Below are 22,677 nucleotides of genomic sequence, written 5' to 3'. Positions count from 1 at the left end.
TGCAGTAAGTTGTTGTCTTTTTTCATGTCCGTTTTCCGGAAAAGTGCAGCCTGCCAGAAGATGCAGAGCACAGAGCATATTCCGGCAGCCCGCACGCCGAGCTACCACAGCCTGACCGGGCTGAGTTACACTGAACTCTGGAGTTCAGTCCACGCGACTTACCACCACCCTGCTCCTACTCCCAACTACCACACTGGGTCCTTCCCTGGGGAACAACAGCAGCATCAGCAGCTTCACGAGTTGTCCCCGGCGACTGGCGCCTCTGTCGCAGCCAGCGATGCCTGCGCCGACATGGAGCTCTCAGGCAGCGGGTCTCAGTGGAGTGGCGACTCCAGCGTGAACGGAGGGAATATTACCCTCAGTAAGCTGGAGGTGGCTCGAGGGGTAACGTCACCAGAGAGGGGGCAGTCCACAGTAATGATCAACGCAACTGGAACGAGAGATGTGACAAAACTGCGGCCTTTCCCGCCTTCGGTATCACAGAATCGCCTGTCCATGCAAGCACCACCAACCACGGACCGCGACCAGTACAGGTGAGAAATTTCCTTCAAAGACGAAAACAGTGACACAAACGAAACAAGCAAACAAAAGACAAACACTCCACATGTCTTTTAAACGAAACGGACGTCTTGACTTAAAATAAATGTCATGGAATTTTCTCCCCGATATTTGGCTTGTATTTACATTACCTGATGCCTAGTAGCGGTCGAAACGTAACCGGCTTACCTCGATAGGTCCTGCATTTACGATAACAAATTTGCGTTCTCACTGAAACCAAGAACACAGGTTCCTATCTGCCAATGAATTTCACAGAGTCACGCGAATTTACGTTAATTTCTTATTTCCAGCTTTGATCCACGATGGATAGACTCCAAGATCTTACAAGGCGGAGAGCGGTTCAAAATTGCCGACAATGACGCGGCTGACACCCTCTTGTCTATGAAGCGAGCGGCAGTAGTCCACCTCAACACGGCGATGTCTAAGTCAGGCGGTTTGAAAGGACTTAATCTGGTTGACTACGGAGAAGGGAAGACAGATGCTCCTCAGTGCGTCAAGATGGAGTCTCCATCCCGACACGATGGGGATGTACTAACACTTGCAAGACACACAGTAATTACGACTTTCTTTCAAAGTACATGTATAACGTTTGAGGTAAAATTAATAAGGAATAAAGTTCGTGTTGTGCTTTTTCAGTTGACAATAAATTTTGATCTTTATCAAATGATGCTATCTTGAAACCGTCTTAATCCGAGATATTATTTCTAAGTTCTGACACAAGGAAATACAAAGCCTAAAAACAATCGAGACTTGACCGATCAATTCTTTCCTCCAGCAGGACAATAAGGACAGCTTGCATTCTTGGTACTGGCGAAACCAAGAGATCAGTCATATCTTGTCCTCAGCAGAGGCAGACGACTCGCCGCCATCGACCAGGGAACCGGCTCCAGAACCCGATTCCAGATCCGGGCGCCACCATGCTGTGGAAGGGTACCAGACCGGCATGTACGGCAATTCCAAAGCCATCAATTCCAATTACTGGGCGGGCAGTCCAGCAGTGAACAGAAGAGACTTTTCGTCCAGTTCATGGTACTACACAAGGTAGGTAAACACGGACAAACAAACAAACAAACAAACAAAATAAAAACCCGATACCTGACTTAGAAGAGGCAATAAGGGAAACCACTTTGATGTGAATGGGCCTACCTCGATTGGAATAAACTTGAGTTTACTATGTACAGTAAAAGTTTACCCAGAATCCGCTCTGACACTAGAGAAAGTCATTTTACTCGCAACTGGTTCAAGGCCAAGTTATCTTTAATATGTCATCTTTTCGCATGATATACATGTATTTCCAACATACGCAGACCCGTTGGCGATAACCTCTCCAATGACTTCACCAGTGCAAGATGGAACGTGAACGCCCCTCCGCCAGTGCCCAAACCCCAGAACCTGGGGCGCGCAAAAATAATGCCAACGGAGAGAGGTTGTGGAACATTAATCACCCACGCTGTCCAGCAGCAGAAACTGAAGAACAGCGACATCAGGAACAACCAAGACGGCAACCAGTCCCCGCACAGCCACAAGTGCCATATCTGCGGCAAGTCCTGTACCCGTCCCAGCAGCCTCCGGACTCACCTGCGATGCCACTATGGCGAGAAACCCTTCCTTTGCCAGCTCTGCGGGAAGAGTTTCTCGCAGGCTGCCAATCTCACCGCTCACATGCGCATCCACAGCGGCGAAAAACCATTCAAGTGCAGGGTGTGCAACCGCAGTTTCTCACAGGTGGGTACAAAACTGTTGCTTGCTCTATCTCTCGGACGAAGCAGAGAAGCCATCCAGTTTGTTCCAAACGGTTAAAAAGTGTGAACAATTCTTGCGTTATTTTGCTAAGAAACAGATACTTCGGGTTCAAACCTTCCCCTTGTCAGAATCATAAAATGATGTCCCTTTGGCTTTATGCTTAATTGTGATTAACTGATGAATGCCCAGGAAATTTGCTTTGATGCAAATTGTTGAGATCGGGTTTGAGAAGCTCTATTTAGCTGAACTGGTTGCGCAGGCAAGACGTTTTAACTTGAGACCGAGTTGATAAAGTGGCTCTTATCGGACATCAGACTTCACAACTACCTTTGCGGACGTTTTGACATTATGAACCTGTACATTTTTTCCCTCAGTTGTTTGAAACTTGTTTCCTCTTGTGAATTCTTTGAAGATCAAAACGTCAAGCTAGACTCTTCAAGTTATTTATTATAATTTCAGATAAGAATGCAGTTTGCAGCAACATTTCTATCTGTTATTTAAAGAATTGGTGATGTAATGTTTATGAACTTTAATGCAGTTACATTTCTACGTAAACACAGACAAATCTGAGATTAAATGAATTTGTAACTGCTATGCAAACAGTGCTGCATGAGAAAATATTGCAAAGAAAACTTGAGTGTCTCCTCAAGGCCACCACAAGAAACTAAATGCCTTGAGCGAGGAAACATTACTCTCTGTGTGATGTACGTGTATTACGTAATTTTCTGGTGGTTCCTCTCACACGCAGTTAGCACGACCATACGCCCAACTGCTGAAGCCGAAGAAAATTTTATCCAGTTAATTTTTTACAGTTTAATATTCCCGTTCGGCCCCTGCAGAGTTCCTCGGTGAAGACCCACATGCGGACACACACTGGCGAGCGGCCCTACCCTTGCACCTATTGCTCAAAGTCTTTCTCGGACAGCTCCACGCTGAGCAACCACCGACGGACTCACACGGGGGAGAAGCCGTACCAGTGCCGCGTCTGCTGTCGCTCCTTCAGCCAGTCCGGGAACCTCAACCGACACCTCCGGATACACAGGCGACCGGGAGGTGGGCAGAACACACCAACCAACGGGTTGACCGCACTGCGTGAGTGATGGAATGAGGGGCAGGGAAGGGGTTGGGTAGATAGTCTGAAGTGTAACAACTATAAATCCGGAATATTTGTGTAGTTTTTCCACATCTAGGGAATGCATGGCTGGGGCCAAATCGAGAGGGGGATGTTGAGGCTAAACAGCAGACAAAATTTATACTGAAAAAATGTTTTTTTGTTGCTGAAGTTTTATGTATGGCCACATTTTTACCTTTCGGGTTGGGATCCATCTAAAACAGCCTATAGCGTATTAAAAAAAGGCCTGGGCACCTGTTAACCACGCCAGGAAACAGTTTCAGGGACACATTATTTTGCACACTGTTTGGCATATTATTCCTTGATAGCACGCCACTCATTTTATTATTATGTTAACCATGAGCCTCTATCATGATTGAACAGTCTCTCAACATATTGTTTTACATCTACATAAAATGTGCAATTTAAGCTTGAAACTCTTTAAACTTGACAGAAAATTACCTGATACTAACTAGTTTTTGCTACAGTTCCTTTGTACAATCTACACTTGGATGGCAGCTCTGAGAATTCTGAGTAACATTTTCCTGTAAATTTCTCTTTACAGAATCATGCAGTTTTTTACAATAACACGTGACAATGCATTAACTGCTTCTGTACAACCTCAAAAGGTAACATTTCTAAACCATTCTAGGCTTGTACAATGATGCCTTCAGTTGGAAAAATTAACAACATGGCATTGTAGTTTATGTGGTGCCGCACACAATACATCTGATACTACTTTGATCACACGATTAATCTCTGACGCTTCTCCTTCCTCTGATCATGCATGTTTGTCCCTTCCCCAAATCCCATCCTCTTGCCAAATAACTCGCAGCTCATGTTGACTTGACTTCCAATTCAACAGGCCAAGATTAGATATTTGAACTGAGGTGTTGCTGTCATTCCAATACCAATTCACTTGCATCACAACTGGTTATAACTACTGTTAATACTTTATCTACTTTAAATGTACATGGTTTTGTGTACTGTGTAAAACATATCATAGTCCATCACATGATAGCTAGCGCCCAATCACTGTGCACGCAGTTAATATACTTATTATACAGGATATTTTTGCACTATAAGTGTTTAAAGAAGTCACAAAAACTATCCATCACTAAGTCATTTATTTAAATTCTATTTAAAATGTTAAATTTATCTACTTTAGATATACATAGAAATAGTCAAATAATTCATTAATCAAGCTTGTTTGCTTTTGTGTCAGTGCATGTTTAATAATATTTACATTTTGTGAAATAAAGTCCAGCATATTTTCTTACGGGTAATAAACATTTTACTGGTCAGTGATCAAATACTGCCACAAACACAAAAAAATGCAAAATATACAACTCTTTAATCAATAAAAAGGATGTTCACCATCCTATTTTCTCAAAAGTTTCCAAACATCCCATCAAGCAATTTCAAATTGAAAAGTTAACAAATCATTTGCAAAGACAGATTTGTGAAGTACGAGATACACCTACTTTTGCCAGCTTGTTCCAAAATTACCACATCACAATGGATATGGGTCATTCTATTTTTCTATTAATCTAGGGGTCTATTTTTTCTGTAAATTTAGAACCTATTCCTAAATTTCCAAGATCAAGTATTCTGTAAATTATTTGTCCAAAAATAGTTTGAAGTCAATTTCAGTGATATTTCAGCGGATTCATCATTACATAGAAAAATAAAATAATAGTGCAAGTGATTATGTAGCACAATTCCATAATGTACTACTGGTCACTGAGCTTTACAGAATAAAAATGCAAAAGTAACAACAGATTTACTACCTAGCGTAACATCATCATGAGATAGATTCACATTTAAGACTAAAACACTTACCACTTAAGGACTAAACACACACTTGCCAAAGAGATTCATTCTGTGGCCTTTTGCTGTGCTTTAATTCTCTCATGCCTTTTGCTGTGCTTTAATTCTCTCATGCCTGTGCCCATATATACAACTTAATGTTTGTATTCAAATAAAGTTACCTCCTGGGGCCAATTTCATAGAGCTGCTTCAACACAAAATTTGCTCAAGTGGTAAAAACTTTGCTTAATAAACAAAGGTTACCTGCTCAAACTGTATCTGATTGTCATGCTTAACCCAAAACAGCTAAATACAATCCCCAAACAATATACATCACATGGAGTTTTGGGTGGTTACCTGATTTATCAAGTGAGGTTTTATCGCGCTTAAGCAAATTTTGTGCTAAAGCAGCTCTATGAAATTGGCCTAGGGCACCTGGTCTACAAGTAGACATTACCACTATCATGGCCTGATTTCATGCATATGTTTTTAATAGTCTTTGAATGTATCAACAGTAACTCACACCTTTAGCTTTAAATTTAGCCACGACAGTGTTTTTGCTGAAAGTCTCATGATATTTGGCGATTTGTGCATCTCCCCCGTTATCTCAAAAGATTTATGATGCTGGATCCTTCACAATAACCCATCTAGTCTTTGAGAAAGAGACAGCTGTACAAACAGAAAAAACTATGAAAGTATTGACTATGCTTCAGTTGTCACATGGGCTTTTGAATACATTTTGGTTTCTAAAATGACATAGGTACTCAACCACTAAAGATTGAAAAAAGCGTCTATAGATCAGTGAAGGATTTGCACAAGTTATTACTTATGGGGTTTCAATACGGCCAGGCCATTCAGGATAAAACATTTGACATCAAGTCAGCTCGAACATGTTCAATGCTTATAAGTTGGCATACATGCATGACTACACTAACCTGGCCAATCTTGTTGACGTAGATTGATCATCCCAAATAATTTATAGTATGCTTCATTTGGTGCAACTGCTGGTGGAAAACTGAACTTGCTTATTGGGCTAAGCAGGATCTATTGGGTATAGATCCAAAGAAGTGAGATCATGGAGTAACAGGAGAATTAAAGACCGCTCCTTATGCGGTTATAAATCATTTGCTACTGCAATAATGATCTAGTACAGGCTTCTCATTCACAGAGATCTTTTATGAAATTCGACAACCATTGCTTTTGGGTCGGCTGATCACAACTGTCTCTGAGCCCCTTGAGGTGATCTATGATCACTGATCTAGCATTGCCACTCTTTCCACAACAGAACCGGATGAGCCTTTCATTTTTTTGTACAGTTTCCAAAGTTACCTTTGGCAAGAACTTTTCTCTCACACATGTCTCTCCGCCACTGCCATGAACCAAATAGCAAGCTACCAGGTATTCCTGGTAATAGACTCTTGAGAATTTCACAATGGATTTCTGGTTCTCCCCAGTGCTGTTGCTTTCTTCCAACAAAACTCCAATCTCTAATCCAAATTTTAGAGCACGACCATCAGGAAACGCATCTCGGGAGAACTCTGACCTTTTTCCTTGGTCTTCCAGCAAGTCTGTCAGAGCAACTTCACCGATACTTGATCTAAGCCTATCAAAATCTTGCCAAGCTGAGCCATCTTCACACGAAATGTGTTGGACCAGCACATCTACTGCTTTGTCAAACAATGCCGCTATCTGTTGAGGGAGAGTTTTGTTGTCCTTCCATATACGACACAGTACTTGCAGCATGATTGGGGATTTGGCAAGAGAACTTATTATCTCAGAAGCACGAACTGTTTCAGTGAGTTTTTGTGCTTCTTGACCAGGCCCAAGGGACTTCCCAATGTATTCAGCAATGTTCTCAGAAGAGAAACCATCTGTTTTGACAACAGTGTACTTGCTGGAGTAGCGCTGAAGCTGCTCAAGTTGATGGCCGCTGATAGTTACAAGCAGTGAGCATTTACTGAGTGCCTTGAAAGAAAGTAAATTCTTCAATGACCAGTCATCATGGGGAGTTGACGAACGAAACTCTTTAGAAGACAAACACGAACCATCAACTATGATCAGCAACTCTTTCTCATGTTTCTCCAGATGATGCTTCAGTTGCCCTTTGGGAATCTCAGACTTTGTGGGTAGGAGCCTCGTATGAACAGCCTCCAAGAAACCTGAGGTACCACAGATTTCCTTCATCCTAAGGATTACCACATATTTGAAGGAAGATCTGCCATGGTTTGCCCAATCATAACCAATTTTTCCAATCAATGTGGTCTTTCCACATCCTGCACTTCCCACGACAGCCACATGGTGGTTGTCATGCAACAACTTAATCAGATCATCAAGCGAGTTCAGTTTTGTTTTAGTTTCATCTGTGTGACATATGTCTGGAAAGACAAAGATGTCCTCAGTTGCCCTTGTCTTGGAAAACTCTGTGGTATGAATGGGGGTGGTTTTCATCTCATCCTTGTAATATGTTTTCAGTTGATTCAAAAACTCTTCACCTATATCTGGAAAAAAATTCAAAAAGTGCAGTAATTTTCAAAGTTCCATGAGTGTAAATTCTTCCACACCTTAATTTTCTGACAAGCATTACTGCCAGCTACATGGGATGTTTTTAGTGTTTAAGTGTCAACCACAGCAATTTCAAACTGGTGATGTGACTTTTTTAATAACACTGACACAGGAAAACGGTGCTTTTGGTAACATTCCCAAAAGATAGGAAAAATGTTCTCAAACTGAATGTAATACTTTCCCCCACCTTTCAGAGAACTTTCTGGGTCGCTCTCGGGAGTTCTCCTGTATTGCCGTTTATCTCCCCACTTCTGCAAAGTAAGGGAAGAAAAGGAACATGAAAAATGTTGCTAGTTTCCCGATAAAACATGTACGTTCACATTACATAACTGTTTTGGTATGTAAAATCAACCATGTATGGTAATCAGTTTTTGAATTTGTATCAACAGCTTATTTAAAAAAAAACATCTGACTATTCTACTAGCATGCTCGGCACATATAGCGTCTTTTTATATATATGTATAGGGAAGACAAATTTTGAACAGAATTTGGGGGCAATTTTTTAGGACCTGGCATGACTAACTCTAAGAGATGTGATGGACACAAACCTTGTACACAAGCACAGCACACATTATGATAACAACCAGAACAGCTATAACAATGGCAGCAATAACCCCTGGATGGAGACCATCAGACTGTTGGCTTGGAGAACTTGGTCCTGGACCTATAACAGGTTCTAGTGGTGCTGTCAATCAGGAACCAAACAACAGTTAAATTGTTGGCTTGAACAATTAAACAGTACATTGGCCATAGACTGCCACATGTCTCATCTCTTTCTTGATCTGGAGAAGATGACACTGATTAAATGGACATCTGCATCTCATCTGATGCAGGAATATTTGAGACAGTAGTCACTGAAACATTTCATAGCTACAGGGGATGTAAGGGAGGGGAACCCCCCAGCAGAGGTTGGTACTCACTCAATGTGAGATTTTGAAATGAAAACAACCTGTATCAAGCAAGCTGGAGTTTGTTGACTGTTGGTGCTCCCCTAACAAACTGTGTGCCACCCTAGAAAGTCCAACCTAGTTTTAATTGCATGCTACATTAGCTTTAAAGTCAAGTGTTTGATACACACTGTACGGCTGACATTGAACATTTTTATTGTTCTAACCTAAAGATGCAGCTCATCTAGGGTTGCATGATGTCATCCCACAGTGGTTAACCCTAACAGTCTGCCTTTTCCAACACAGGAGGGTGGGGACTGTTAGGGTTAAAGTTTGTTCTGGTCAGGTGGGGTTTTTTTTGCCAGACAAAAATTTTAGACAATTCTCTTTGCCTCTGGCCTTTGTTGTCCTTAAGAAATGTTAACATACATGTCTTCTGTCTGCTTCTCATCTCTTACCTCAAACCCAATCCTCCCAAATCCTCAGACTCCATTCTCTGATATTGTCATTGATGTCTTTCAATTTAGCATAAGAGAAAGTAAAATACTGCAGCACTCACCAACAATGGTGACGTTCACAACTCCTTCCGTCAATGCGCCAGCCTTTGGTTTGAGTTGCCATACATAGGCCCCCCCATCTGAATCAGTGACATTATTGATCACCAGAGAGAAATTTTCATGCAGCTCGTACTTTCCACTTGGTAACTTGTTGCCCAGGTAGATGGTTCCAAGATAATTTGAAATCAGAAATCGTCTAGCAGCCAGTTCTTTGTACCAATATGCTGCTTGTATCTGGCTGATGTTAAACACTTTGTTGGCAATGGGGGGACATGGCACATATCCAGTTTCATCCTGTTGCAACTCAACACGTTCAGCTTCTGCTGATAATAAGACTACCAGGCACTCACAGACTGTGTAAAGAATATGGCCATAATGTTTCAAAATCAGTGTACTGCATGTACTTATACTGAAAGGGTACTTGAAGTTGGAAACTGCAAGAAAGAAAAAAAGGGTGCATGGCCCTTTTGTTCATAGATTGAGAGGCTTCAGACTGCGGAAATTCCAAATTGCACAAAATTCTGTTTGACATGTTTCAATTTTTGTGTTGAAATACTGATGAAAAGTCTACCCCCAAACAGAAATCAGTTGATTCTGAACAAATATTGAGTGCCTTAAGATTTATTTAGTAAAGGCTGTTTTTAACTTCAGGTTGTGATGGGAGAAGGCATACCGAGACTTGCTTGTCAAATGACCCTGTCATTCGAGAGCCCTGCCCTAGCTTGCCCTGCCCTAATTGCCCCTTCAAGTCAGATATTTTTCTGTTTTCAACCAAGATAAAAGAATACAAAGGCATGACTGCATGAGGCAAAAAAACTGCATTTATCTGTCACACAAGTCAGGAACCATTCCAAATATTACATCAAGAAGTTAATAAATTACCACGTGCCAATGCCATATTTAAAAAATTTTGTTGGAGCTTATTTTTGCACAATGAAAGTGACTGCCTAAAAGTTACGCATCAAAGAGGCCAAGATTACCCAACCTCAAGGTCATCTTCCTGTCTGTGTTGCCAAACAGGAAGTTCTTTGTTTTCTGTTACATTTTACACATGTACATTTATGTGCTACTTTGATAACGCACAAACACATTGGGAGATATTGTTAAAACACCTCGGCTATTCAGATTGAAAAAATCTGATTGAAACTCAGCAGTACAAACAATACCACTACTGTCCCTTCTTGTACAAGACGAACATTTACCGGGGAAGTTAGCAAAAGATGGTCACTTCTTACCATTATGCAATAAAAGAAATGACAAAGAACAATAACAACATGCCACATCGTTTGTTTTGGGGGGCAATGCCACTGTTGTGTGTCATCCTTTATTAGTGCAACCCATTAAAATTTCAGTCAGCATGACAGATCAAAAAGGACTTTGTTGTACACCACAACCTAACTTTCAGTGTTGACAAGCAGAAACTTACCCAACAAAAGAACACACAGCTTCTTCGCTTTTCCAGCCACACCCATGGTTATTCAGGGTTGCACAGCAGTGTCTAAAAAGTGAACTCTTTTGTGTCTAGATCACAAGGTCCAGCCACCCCTTTTGAGTAGTATCACACGTGGCAGCAAAGGATCTGTAAGACACAAAGAGGCATTCCAATGACAAAGGGAGGCTCATTGGTTCTATTTCAGAGAACAGAACAAACTTGTTAAGCCATAAGGATGAAAGTTTTTGATGTGTCCACCGCCCACATGCTCCAAACACCCCGCCCAAAAATGTATTATTTACAAAAAATTCATTATTTACAGAAAAAGGCTATCAAAACAAATCCTAAATCACAAAGCAGCAGTAAAATGGTATAAAATGTGCATAGGCTTACCTTAACAAACCTATCGTATACCTATGATGGGAAAGATTAAATTCTCTGATACATAGGCCTACCTGTAGACTGCAATTACATCATAGAGGAAGGTTGCTAAAATTAATGAATAATGAAAAATGCCTCACGTTTTTCCAAAATGTTCCAGACCCAAATCTAAAACTTCCATTCTCATGGCCTTTGGGCAAATTTATTTGAAGAAAGTACTGTCCTTCATGGATTGAAACTAAAAGTTCTTGACCATGGTATCCACTGTGGTCCCAAGTAATGTGGATTTCAAGTTGGTAGACCTAAGGAAAGGGTGATTGTAAATTTTGGGACCCCGTTCCTATAATAGAGGGGAGAGCTACATTTTAACTTTTGAATTCACTTTGGTAGATGACTATGACATGTTCAATAACTATAGGGTTGATGTAAAAAAATGGGCAGGGATTGAGTTTTGAGGGAAATTATGATGGGAAACTGTGAGTGGTTTAACACATGGCACTTGGTTGATTCAAATTTGCATGGCTAGTTTATCGGTAAGAAAGTAATAATTTCCTCACACTTGACTAATTGAAATTTCCAAAAAACAGGGTCAGTGCATTAAAGAGAGTGTTGCCTTTTGTTTTTTTTCTTTTGGAGGACTTACCAGTTTTGCAAGATAAAAATGACAAAAAACTGGGGGGGGGTCCCAAGCATACAATCCGGTAGGGAAACTATTAGTAATTAAATTTAGTAACTTAACAGGCCAATAATACCGAAATTCTTACCTCATAAAGCTCACAAAGATCCGAAGTTATGGAGATCACTCCTCTAGCTGTGGTCAGTGGACTGGTAGTCTGAATGTAACAACTTAGTTTCATCCGTATATTTTTATATCAAGGTAAAACCCTTAAAACAAACTGGAATTCCCCTGCTGTCAAATTCGTAATTGTGTGGAGTACCCAACCCCAATGTCGTTTAAAACGGTGCTGCAAACTTATCGGCACCTGTCTAACATGGGGATTCCCCATATCGTTCCACGCGCAAGCATCTCTGAGTAATCGCCACTTGTAAAAACAACTACGTGTATAGTTTCGATTCAAGTCTGAACTTTGCATTGCCGGTCAGGATAGCAACGACTGGGGTATCGTGCCTCCTTGACAAAAGCGGGACTGGGTCACATACCCACCGTAAGCAACTTTTGAAAACATTGAAGAGGTCAGTTTTTGCCATGAATAATTTTTGCAAGTTAACCATTCACTACATGTAATTATAACATCCCAAAAATGAATTTGATGCTGGTGCTGATAAAGTCCAGTACACCACAAACATAATATAAGTGATTTTTGTGTACCAAACCATTCTCCTTTGTATTGAAACTCGGCGTGTAAACTTGTAACGGAATCATAAAGAACTCGGTGGCGCACAGAGTGAAGCTGAAGAGCTTGGAATGAAGGCTAGCTTTGCGGAGGCGTGACACGGGTATTCCCAAATGTGAGTTGGGCGTTCATTTACAGGAAGTTTTTCCATTGACCTGTTCTCCTCCATTTCTATGGTTTTACAAAATGTGATTTCTTCTTACATTTCAAAATCAAAAAGAAGGAATTGTTAGCCAATTTAGAAGAGATCTCGCATTCAGATTCTAAATATAACAGAAATTATTTACCCCTTGCACTTTACGGTATTGGGTGGGAAAAGACTCGGGCTCCGAACTTCTATTAGTCGGCACGCAATGTTCACCGGTGGCATGTCCGTACCGTACATTACTTGCGGTATATGGTCCATGGCAATTTTGTCCTGTCAATTACAGTTTTCAACTTGTGCAAAGAAAAAAAAAAGAAGGAAAGAGGGAAGAAAAGATGGGAAAAAAAAACAAAACAAACCACGAACCGTTCACTGATTACTGTTTTAGAATATGTAAAAAGAAAGTGGTAAGACAAATTCAACCCTGTACCGTTTGGACCTATACATAGGAAAAAGGAAAACCCAACCTTTACGCTTTCTGAAGAAAAAAAGGAAACTTCTCTCCATACCGTTTACTGTGTTGCAGTCTGTATTGAGAAAAGGTGAGAAATTCTGTATTTGTGTGCGCTCCCGAAAAATGTGGCTGATACTTCGGTGATGCATTAGAACTAAAACTTAACATTTTGGCATCACTTTTCAAGTTCACCGTAAAGCAAGTGATAATCACTCATTTAGAAATGATGAGAAAAAGCAAAGACTGGGACTACGAAACTGTATTTCAGAACTTTCTCAACGCCCCACAGCCAGTCTTCATAACAAATTGGCAATGCAATCAATTTATTTTACTTTTACTGATTTTAAATCAGGTGGAAATGTTAGGCAACTCAAATTTTCCACAAGGTTGGGGATCCTTGAGTGCAACAAAAACCTGTGACAAATTGACAGCGATGCTATTTACTCAGAAAAAAATAAACCACTTTGTGCGCCCTGCCTGTTTACAGTTAAGACCTTGAAAATCATTAAATACAGTATTCACATATTTTAGAGAAATATGGAAGGGCTGCGTAGCACCGTGATCAGAATATTGATAAGAATATACTATCAAATCAGTGCTCTGAAATATGTGATTACCGAGCTTTCGGTAACTGAGTACGTTCTTCAGGGCAAGCAGATTCAGTTCGCATTCACATATTTTATTTGGATTTAGCACAATCACAATCAATATGACAGTTCCTGCCCATACTATACAGCACACCGACTCAATGCAAAGTACGGTGACATAATTCAAAGACAAACAACACTAAATCGAATTTACGCTCACCTTGAGCACTGTAATTATGACCACTTTGCATGATGTGGAAGTGATCAGTGCAAAGGGCTATGATGGAAGTTTTGGCTATTAGCTCTCTGTAAATGTGACCAGTGAGTTTTCCGCTGAGTATCCAACGGGAAGTCTCAACTACAACAAACTTCTCGTTGAAGTCAGACTAGTCGCAAGTTTGCAACAACTCGACAGAGATCTTACCAGCATGTTAAAATTGGGTGTTTCTGGATCTGCCCTTCATTATTTTGCCTGTCATTTGACGTTGACAGTCACATGGAGTAAACTTTCTTTTACACTACTCATAATGCTGGCTGAGACATACACCTCTTCTCTTGCAAGATTACATGGCATGTCTGGACATACTTGACACCAAATCATCCAGTGATACCATAAATGGTAATACTAACAACAACTACACGTAGTTTGGCTGCAGATACTTATGGTACACATGTAATTGGCGGTCCTAAACACTCCAAGTAAATTAAATTATGAAATTTTTGTCATTATGAAGTAAGCATTTTAAATTTCTTTTTATATTACCAAATGCATGTTACTCTGTAAGTCAGTTTCTACAAAGTTACATTTAAAGAACATGGACTGCATGTAAATTACTGTGGCCTTAAACTACCTCGCACACATGATACATGGCTTCACTCAGGAGCATGCCAACCAGTAACAATTTCAGCACAGAATTTCTACATTTTCCAGTTTAAATGCTTATTCTACTTCTTTCACATCATTTATGGTGAAATCTTGCCGATCCCCCATCCCCTTGCAAAACTTGAGGAACCGTCTCAATTTTGTCAAAATCAGAAGACAAGGGTTTGATTTCTTGAGCCAAACTTGTTCTTCATGTGATGACTCATTGTAAATCATTGTAACTGATATAATATCCACTTCATGTCGACATATGTACCACGTGTCAGAGTTGCTGATCATGTGACATTTCTGTGAATGAATTTCATTATCAGTTAAATTTGATGATTTGCTGTGTTATAAAAAGAACAGGTCACAAACATTATTTATCCCAAAGTTAATTGCATTCTAATTATCAATATCTACTTTACAGCCATAATTGTATTCAAATATACCAAAGATTATTTTCTTTCGTCTAAGCTTTTTTTAACTCTCACATTTTGTGAAATAAAATCCAGTATTATAAAATATGGACATTTTGCGCAGCCTGTCATGATAAAAAAATCCTGCAGCACAAACATAAATAGAAATATACAAAATGTACAAATAAGTGCGTTTAGAAACATAAATTTCTTCAATTAAAAAGTGCTTATAATTCTTCTCCATTTTAATTTTCAAATCAGAGGCATAAGGCAGATATGAAAAGCATAACAGGATATTTTTTCCAGCATGTATCAATGTTACATCACAGTAACATTTTCTGTTATCAATTTACAGCAGGTTCTATTTCAGCTGTGGGGTATTCACAGAAGTTGAAGGAATGGTGTTGCACCATCTTATAAGTTCAACACACCAGCTGAATTAATGTCCATAATTGAAAACTGTGAAATTTCTTTTTAAAATGCATACAAGTAGCTTCTCCACATTCAACAACACTAAGCATTGGGAAGACTCTAAATTGACCTATTGCTTTTTGTGAGTTAGCCATGCGACTTAGTCAATCTCATGGCATTCTGCAAGGTGACGTTTGTCTCAGATTTTGCTCGGTCTATAGACATTTGTATTTCACAAGCTACACTAACATGATTCTACCCTGATGGGTCAACTCCTCATAACACTTTATGCAAAATGAAAAAAAAAATCAGGATTTAACAGTCTTCACTGTCGCATACGCATTTTAAACGGAACTACTGAATGCTTATACTGCAGGCGAATATACACGTGCAATATCACTCAATTTGAGGCCTTGTGTTATGGTTATACTGCAGGCCAATATACACTTGCAATATCACTCAATTTGAGGCGTTGTGTTGTTTTTTTGACATACAGACTAATACAAATATTTAATTCAAATTTAAATTTATTTCTAGTCCACAGGCTGAAAATTACGAGTTTCATGCAGTTATAAATAATGATTAATTTCATGCAAATATTTGAAACAGTTCTTGCAAACATACACAGCATTAGACTAAAGGTATATGGTAACTCACGTCCAAGATAGCTACTGCAATGTTTTGATGAAAATTCGGAATGAGAGTCTTATGATATCTGCCAATGATTTGTACATCTATACCCCTATTGTTTGAGAATAAGATGCTGGATTCTTTCCTATTGTTTGAGAATAAGATGCTTGATCCTTCAAATTTAACCCTCACATCCATGGGAAAGAAACAGTTTTAGAACTAAATGCATTGAGGACTGGGAAAGCAGTGACTCTATGTTTTAGCTACATGTATGTAGCTTTTTGAATAAGTTACAGTCACAAAAGTGATGCTTAAAAAAGGGCATATGTTTCAACTGTATCCTTCTGTTGCTACCATAATCTGGTACAGGCTTCACATTTTAGGAAGATTTCTTGTGAATTTTTGCAGCCATGACTCTTTCTGGGTCTGTTGACCACTGCTCATGAGGCCCTGAAGGTGATTAGTAATCACCGACTGGGTATTGATACTCTTTCCGCAACAGAATCGGATGAGTATCTCCTTTTTTTGTACGGTTTCTAGGGTTAGGTGTGACAGTAACTCTTCTATATTACTGTGAATTAAGTAGCAAGCAGCCAGGTATTCCTGGTAATATGTGCGTGAGAACGTGACAAAGGATTCCTGTTTTTCTGCGATGGTGCGGGTTGCTTTTGACAGAGCTCCAATCTTTAACCCAAATTTCAGAGTGCCATCATCTGGAAACTCACTCGGCAAGAAATCTGATCTTTCACTGGCATTCAGTAAACCTTTGACGGCAACTTCACCGATACCCATCTTGAATTCTTCAACCTCCTGGGGATCAGGCTTGCCTGTACTACCCCGCCAGACATGTTCGACCAGCACATTTACAGCTCTATCAAAGATTTCAGCTAGTCGAGGAAGGGACTTGTCTTTATACCACATTAGACACAGGACTAGCAGCATAATGGGGGACTTGGCTATTGTTCCAGTGATTTCACACGACTGAACTAATCTGACAAGTCCTTTAGCTACTCTTTTGTCACCTTCAAAGAATTGGTTAATGTATTTTACAATGTTCTCAGATGAGAAACCGTCTGTCTCAACAACAGTGTACTTGTTGTAATAGCTCTGAAGCTGTTCCAACTGATGGCTATCAACGGTCACCAACAGAGAGCAGTCTCTTAATACATTGAAGGACAGTACATCCCTCAAGGACCACTCGCCTTCAGGTCCTGGCCCAGGGAACTCTTCAGAGGACAAACATGAGCCATCCACTATCATCAGCAAATCTCCCTGGATTTCAACCAACAGCTCTTTTAGCTTCTCGTTGGTAATTCTGAAGTCTTTTGGAAGAATCCTGCGAATAGCTTCCAAGATGTCTACGGTATCGCGAATCTCTTTCATCCTCAAGACAACCAGATATTTGAACACGGGTTTGTTCAAGCTTGACACAAGGCACGCCCAGTCATATCCCATTTTTCTGATCAAAGTGGCCTTGCCACATCCTGCACTTCCCAACAAGGCCACGTGACTTCTCTCAGCCAGCAACTTCATCAGATCATTCAGTGACTTCAGCTTTTGTCGTGGTTTTGCTTTGCTTATTTTGTGACTGAGTTTGTACATCTCTGGAAAGATGATGAAAGATGATGTCTTGGAATGATCTGCAGGATGAATGGGGATGGTTTCCATCTCGTGCTTGTAAAACGTCCGCAAGTGTTTCAAGAACTTGTCTGCTACAGAATGTATGTCATGAATTTCTGAAAAAAAAAAAAAATAATCGGCAAGTGATTCAATTTTGCAAGTTTCTTCGTGAGTGAGAAATTGAGAAAATCTAATTATTGTTAATTTCCTCTCACCTTCTATAGGAACGTCTTCCATTGTAATATCTGGCTCATTTTCAGCAGGTCTCCTATAGGTCCACCTACGCCTAACCCATATCTACAAATGGAAAAAAAGGATCAATTGGGACATTAAACTGTACAATGAAAAAAAAACTGAACATTAGCTACTTTCACAATAAAAATGCATGAACATGTAGAGGACACAACTGTTTTAGCATTTTACCTCAACAGTGTATGCTGGAAAATAGTGTTTGTTTTCAAGCTAGCAGACAGGTGTTTCAAAAGCACCTGCCCATTAACATGCTCAGCGCACCCTTTTTATTCAATATAGGAAAGCCAAATTTCACACAAAAATCGTTAATACTATAATACTCATTTCTTGAGAGTGATATTAGGGAAACCTCTTATAAATGCTCTGAGTAATGTGACTGATACAAACCTTGTACACAAGCAATGCACATATTGTGATGTCAACAAGAGCTGCAATGACAACAATGGCAGCAATAACCCCTGGAGGGAGACCATCAGACTGTTCGCTTGGAGAACTTGATCCTGGACCTACAACAGGTTGCAGTGGTGATTTCGATCAGGAACCAAACAACAGTTACATTTCAGCTTGAACAATTAAACAGTACATTGGCCATAGACTGCCACATGTCTCATCTCTTTCTCTCTCTGGAGAAGATGACACTGATTAAATGGACATCTGCATCTCATCTGATGCAGAAATATTTGAGACAGTAGTCACTGAAATATTTCATGGTACTGGTGGCATAGCTACAGGGGATGTAAGGGAGGGGAACCCCCCAGCAGAGGTTGGTACTCACTCAATGTGAGATTTTGAAATGAAAACAACCTGTATCAAGCAAGCTGGAATTTGTTGACTGTTGGTGCTCCCCTAACAAACTGTGTGCCGCCCTAGAAAGTCCAACCTAGTTTTAATTGCATGCTACATTAGCTTTAAAGTCAAGTGTTTGATACACACTGTACGGCTGACATTGAACATTTTTATTGTTCTAACCTAAAGATGCAGCTCATCAAGGGTTGCATGATGTCATCCCACAGTGGTTAACCCTAACAGTCTGCCTTTTCCAACACAGGCTGGTGGGGACTCTTAGGGTTAAACTTTGTTCTGGTCAGGTGTTTTTTTTTTGCCAGACAAAAATTTTAGACAATTCTCTTTGCCTCTGGCCTTTGTTGTCCTTAAGAAATGTTAACATACATGTCTTCTGTCTGATTCTCATCTCTCATCTCTTGATGTCTTTCAATTTAGCATAAGAGAAAGTAAAATACTGCAGCACTCACCAACAATAGTGACGTTCACAACTCCTTCCTTCAATGCGCCAGCCTTTGGTTTGAGTTGCCATACATAGGCCCCCCCATCTGAATCAGTGACATTATTGATCACCAGAGAGAAATTTTCATGCAGCTCGTACTTTCCACTTGGTAACTTGTTGCCCAGGTAGATGGTTCCAAGATAATTTGAAATCAGAAATCGTCTAGCAGTCAGTCCTTTGTACCAATATGCTGCTTGTATCTGGCTGATGTTAAACACTTTGTTGGCAATGGGGGGACATGGCACATATCCAGTTTCATCCTGTTGCAACTCAACACGTTCAGCTTCTGCTGATAATAAGACTACCAGGCACTCACAGACTGTGTAAAGAATATGGCCATAATGTTTCAAAATCAGTGTACTGCATGTACTTATACTGAAAGGGTACTTGAAGTTGGAAACTGCAAGAAAGAAAAAAAGGGTGCATGGCCCTTTTTTCATAGATTGAGAGGATTCAGACTGAGGAATTTCCAAACTGCACAAGGTTTTGTTTGACGTTTTTCAAATTTTGTGTTGGAATGCTGGTACATGCACGTGAAAAGTCTACCCCACAAAAAGAAATCAGTCACATAAGTCAGGAACCATTTAAGCCCAAAAAAGTACATCAAGAAATTAATGAATTACCACAGGCCAATGCCATAGTTTAGAAATTTTGTTAAGGCAACTTTTTTGTGCAATGAGAGTGATTGCCTAAAAGTTAGGCATCAAAGAGGCCAAGATGTTACAACTTTAATGTCATTTTCCTGCCTGTGTTGCCAAACAGTAAATTATTTATTTCCTGTTACATTTTAAATTTGTTAAAATTATGAGCCTACTATTTAACAGCCGTGACACACATCCTGTATCAGCAGGTTGATTTCCAAGTTACCACTGCTCTCTGATTACTTGAACTAGTTATGAGTGCTTCTACATGTACTTACTACTTACACAATGTGTGTTTGCCTCAAGAAAGCCTAAGGTTTACAACTGTAAGATCAACTTTCCCCATATGTGCTATGCAGTTAGTCATCCATCCATCCTGCTGTTTCTTACACATGATACCACCCATGGAGAAAATTTCTGAGTGTCACTCCATTTAAAAAATGTTAACATCCCATTGCCTTGTAAAAAGAGAGGTAAATCTAGGGTGTTACAATTTTTATCTCATTATGTGCAACATGTAGACTGGCATACTTGAGGTGGAATGAGGCAGTTTTCCCCCCCCCCAAAAAAAAAAAAATTAGAGAAGGAACAAAATCTGTTGACAGTCGGCATTTCATCCTGTGCATGTATTCGTGCCACTGCAACCCACTGAACTCTCCCTTGGCTAGGAGGATCAGCAAAGATTGTACTGCAATTCTACAAAATGTCTTACTTGCAATATTGAAAAGCAAGCACTTACCTAAGAAACAAATGATACATTTACTTGCTTTGTCAGCCATTTGCAGGAAAGCAAAACACCTTTATTGGTGCAGCCTGTGGTGGTCAATGAACAAAAAGTTGCCAAATGTTCGGCCACAAAGTGACCCCCCTTCCAGTGGTAAATTTTAGGCAAACAAGTATGACAACAAAGGATCTCCAAGCTGAAGCTCAGGAGTTCTCCTGTAAAAAAATACAGAGTGTATCATTTCAATGTACATGTACAAAAATAAAATACTTGCTAAAACTGGACACCGAAAATCTTTTCAGGTTGGCATTTTTCTGCGAGAGGATATTAATAACGTTCAGCACTGACAAAGGTACACTCCTCCCAGACATAAACTCAGTTGGGGCCTCTCAGTGAGTCTTACTAGTCAGTGCTAATCTTCGGTATGTTCCCCTGATTGCTCTTCACCGAGAATCATTCGAACTTTACAAGGTTCTTGACTCCCCATAGACTTTGTACACAACCGCTGAAGTGGCTTAAGGATTAACATCCTTTCCAATATTACTTGTAGCAGTAGGCCTGCACAAAATTTCGGTGCAATTGAGGGCTATCAACCAAAAAAAAACATTGTTAATGTTGAATTAAATTCATGAATGTTTTATAAAGAAAAAAGATTTCAGTATGCACTCGGCCTACTGAAATTCGAACTTCTGTTTACCTAAATCCAGAAGAAAAGTTCATATCTGTGAAGATCAATCCTCGGTGTGCTGCCGTTGACTGCCAATGTCTCAATCTAAAAAATCAAGTGTGGTCCGTTTGTTTTTAATGTGTGAGCAACAATCTCGGTCCAGTCAAACACGTATTTTCCTGATATGTCAGGTACCCAATCCCAATTTCATTCGGTACCGTGATGCCAATTTCTTGATACCTGTCTGGGTGGGGATTCCCCATTATGAACCCGTCGCCGGCCGAGCCAACGCTCTGAGTGCATAAATAGATGCTTATAGACTCGATTCAAGTTTGAAACCTTTTCATGCATCGAGGCAAACGCGGGCATGCATGGGCCGTTTGGACCACCAACACTAAGCAAGATTGAGTTGGGATCGCCGATGGTCAAATTTATCTTCTGAGGGGCCAATATTAATTTTAATATTAATTTCTTCTTTCAACAAATATAATTTGAACATTTTCTGCTTTTCTATCCGACTGATATTTCATTCAGCAGGATGATCAAATTTATTTAAAAAAGGATCATTGTGCAGCTTGTTGCGTAAATCTCTGTTGTTGAGCAGTAGGACTGGGGAAAACAGGGGGGGGGGCTCAGTAAAAACCCTGTCCATGGGGTACACCCATAAATCTGGTTTTGTAGCACCCCTGCACTTTTTACAGTGCCATGAAATTCCCTGGTATTGTCATGGCATGTACTGTGCCCAAATAGTTTTCCCATGTCTTTTCATTTTCTCCAGTGTACCTGTAATACCTAAAGCCTAACACAATAACACATGACGTATAAACAGTGGCTCAGTCATACACTGCCTAAATTGCAAAAAGTAATTGGGATTGTCGGAAAGTCATTCAAATTATGAAAAATATCTTAATATTTGTAATCTAATATCCTATGATCTGTCCATCTTCTTTCTGAAACAAATACTGAATCTGTTCATGTTATTGTTACGTAACCTATTTACTACTTCTGGCTGTCTCTTAATTGATTGCATAAACGGGGGCTCTGTGAACCACCCCTCCTGTCCAAAAACTATCCCCCAACCCCCAGGGATTCACGCCCACGGGTGCAGTTACATTAAAAGGCAAGAACGATTTTTAATTTATATGAAACAGAAAACCTTGGGTGTGCAATGCATGCAGCATGAGTGCCGCATGAGGACTCTGCGCTCGGAATTAAGGCTAAGTTGGCGTGGTTGGAATTCCCAAAGCCGAGTTGCGCAAGCGTTCAATCAACACAGCGCCGGACAAAATAAATTATGCAAAACAAGCAGCGAGGTTGTACCAAAAACAGAACGACTTGTAGTCAAGGTTTAGCATTCACGTCCAAACTGTAAGATCTGCTCTAGTGCTACTAGACTATACACTCCTTGCGACAGCCTTGGGAAACCCCTGATCATGAGTTCCGAGCTCTCTTGTCAGATGGACCATACCGTACACCGGGCCGGGTACGGGTGCATACCGCGTCGACCCATGGCGCATGCGTGGCGCGCGCGGAAATTTGGTAGCCGCGGTTGCTCAGTGCATAATGGTGCAGCGTCCCATTCAAG

The 22,677-nt window shown here is 40.2% G+C and overlaps 3 protein-coding genes across 4 annotated transcripts; 1 reads left to right on the top strand and 2 right to left on the bottom strand.

The window, feature by feature from the left end:
- Positions 1-60: 60 nt before the first annotated feature.
- Positions 61-3,701, top strand: LOC147797025 (uncharacterized). Its single transcript, XM_087145133.1, has 5 exons — positions 61-533; positions 849-1,110; positions 1,334-1,599; positions 1,866-2,283; positions 3,141-3,701. The coding sequence occupies exons 1-5, from the start codon at positions 61-63 to the stop codon at positions 3,399-3,401; spliced, it is 1,680 nt and encodes a 559-aa protein (XP_087001259.1). The 3' UTR covers positions 3,402-3,701.
- Positions 3,702-3,718: 17 nt separating this feature from the next.
- LOC110973866 (NLR family CARD domain-containing protein 4-like) lies at positions 3,719-11,991 on the bottom strand. Of its 2 annotated transcripts, none has more exons than XM_087145062.1 (6): positions 11,805-11,991; positions 10,654-10,806; positions 9,230-9,580; positions 8,332-8,447; positions 7,971-8,034; positions 3,719-7,719 (listed from the first exon to the last, which is right to left on the bottom strand). In XM_087145062.1, the coding sequence occupies exons 2-6, from the start codon at positions 10,697-10,699 to the stop codon at positions 6,380-6,382; spliced, it is 1,917 nt and encodes a 638-aa protein (XP_087001188.1). In that variant the 5' UTR covers positions 10,700-10,806; positions 11,805-11,991; the 3' UTR covers positions 3,719-6,379. The 2 variants fall into 2 exon arrangements, with proteins under 2 accessions (XP_087001188.1, XP_087001187.1); XM_087145061.1 differs by having other exon boundaries at positions 8,332-8,468; positions 11,805-11,990.
- Positions 11,992-13,282: 1,291 nt separating this feature from the next.
- Positions 13,283-21,289, bottom strand: LOC147797024 (uncharacterized). The gene is made up of 6 exons (XM_087145060.1): positions 21,123-21,289; positions 20,441-20,640; positions 19,029-19,379; positions 18,163-18,281; positions 17,739-17,820; positions 13,283-17,639 (listed from the first exon to the last, which is right to left on the bottom strand). The coding sequence occupies exons 2-6, from the start codon at positions 20,478-20,480 to the stop codon at positions 16,276-16,278; spliced, it is 1,956 nt and encodes a 651-aa protein (XP_087001186.1). The 5' UTR covers positions 20,481-20,640; positions 21,123-21,289; the 3' UTR covers positions 13,283-16,275.
- Positions 21,290-22,677: the final 1,388 nt, after the last annotated feature.

This window comes from Acanthaster planci, linkage group LG13, assembly GCF_054643075.1.
Source record: "Acanthaster planci isolate LZ-2023a linkage group LG13, COTS_SCS, whole genome shotgun sequence".
NCBI lineage: Eukaryota > Metazoa > Echinodermata > Asteroidea > Valvatida > Acanthasteridae > Acanthaster > Acanthaster planci.
This window is presented reverse-complemented; position numbering and strand designations above follow the sequence as displayed.

Excerpts from the sequence above, each read along its gene's own strand:
- LOC147797024 (XM_087145060.1), bottom strand. The coding sequence starts at position 20,480 with ATGGCTGACAAAGCAAGTAAATGTATCATTTGTTTCTTAG. Across the intron at positions 19,380-20,440 it reads ATGTATCATTTGTTTCTTAG|TCTGTGAGTGCCTGGTAGTC; the intron begins GTAAGTGCTTGC and ends TTCTTTACACAG. Across the intron at positions 18,282-19,028 it reads TGTGAACGTCACTATTGTTG|GTCCAGGATCAAGTTCTCCA; the intron begins GTGAGTGCTGCA and ends AACCTGTTGTAG.
- LOC147797025 (XM_087145133.1), top strand. The coding sequence starts at position 61 with ATGCAGAGCACAGAGCATATTCCGGCAGCCCGCACGCCGAGCTACCAC. Across the intron at positions 1,111-1,333 it reads TAACACTTGCAAGACACACA|CAGGACAATAAGGACAGCTT; the intron begins GTAATTACGACT and ends TCTTTCCTCCAG. Across the intron at positions 1,600-1,865 it reads AGTTCATGGTACTACACAAG|ACCCGTTGGCGATAACCTCT; the intron begins GTAGGTAAACAC and ends CAACATACGCAG.
- LOC110973866 (XM_087145061.1), bottom strand. The coding sequence starts at position 10,699 with ATGGGTGTGGCTGGAAAAGCGAAGAAGCTGTGTGTTCTTTTGTTGG. Across the intron at positions 8,469-9,229 it reads TGTGAACGTCACCATTGTTG|CACCACTAGAACCTGTTATA; the intron begins GTGAGTGCTGCA and ends CCTGATTGACAG. Across the intron at positions 7,720-7,970 it reads CCCAGAAAGTTCTCTGAAAG|ATATAGGTGAAGAGTTTTTG; the intron begins GTGGGGGAAAGT and ends ATTTTTTTCCAG.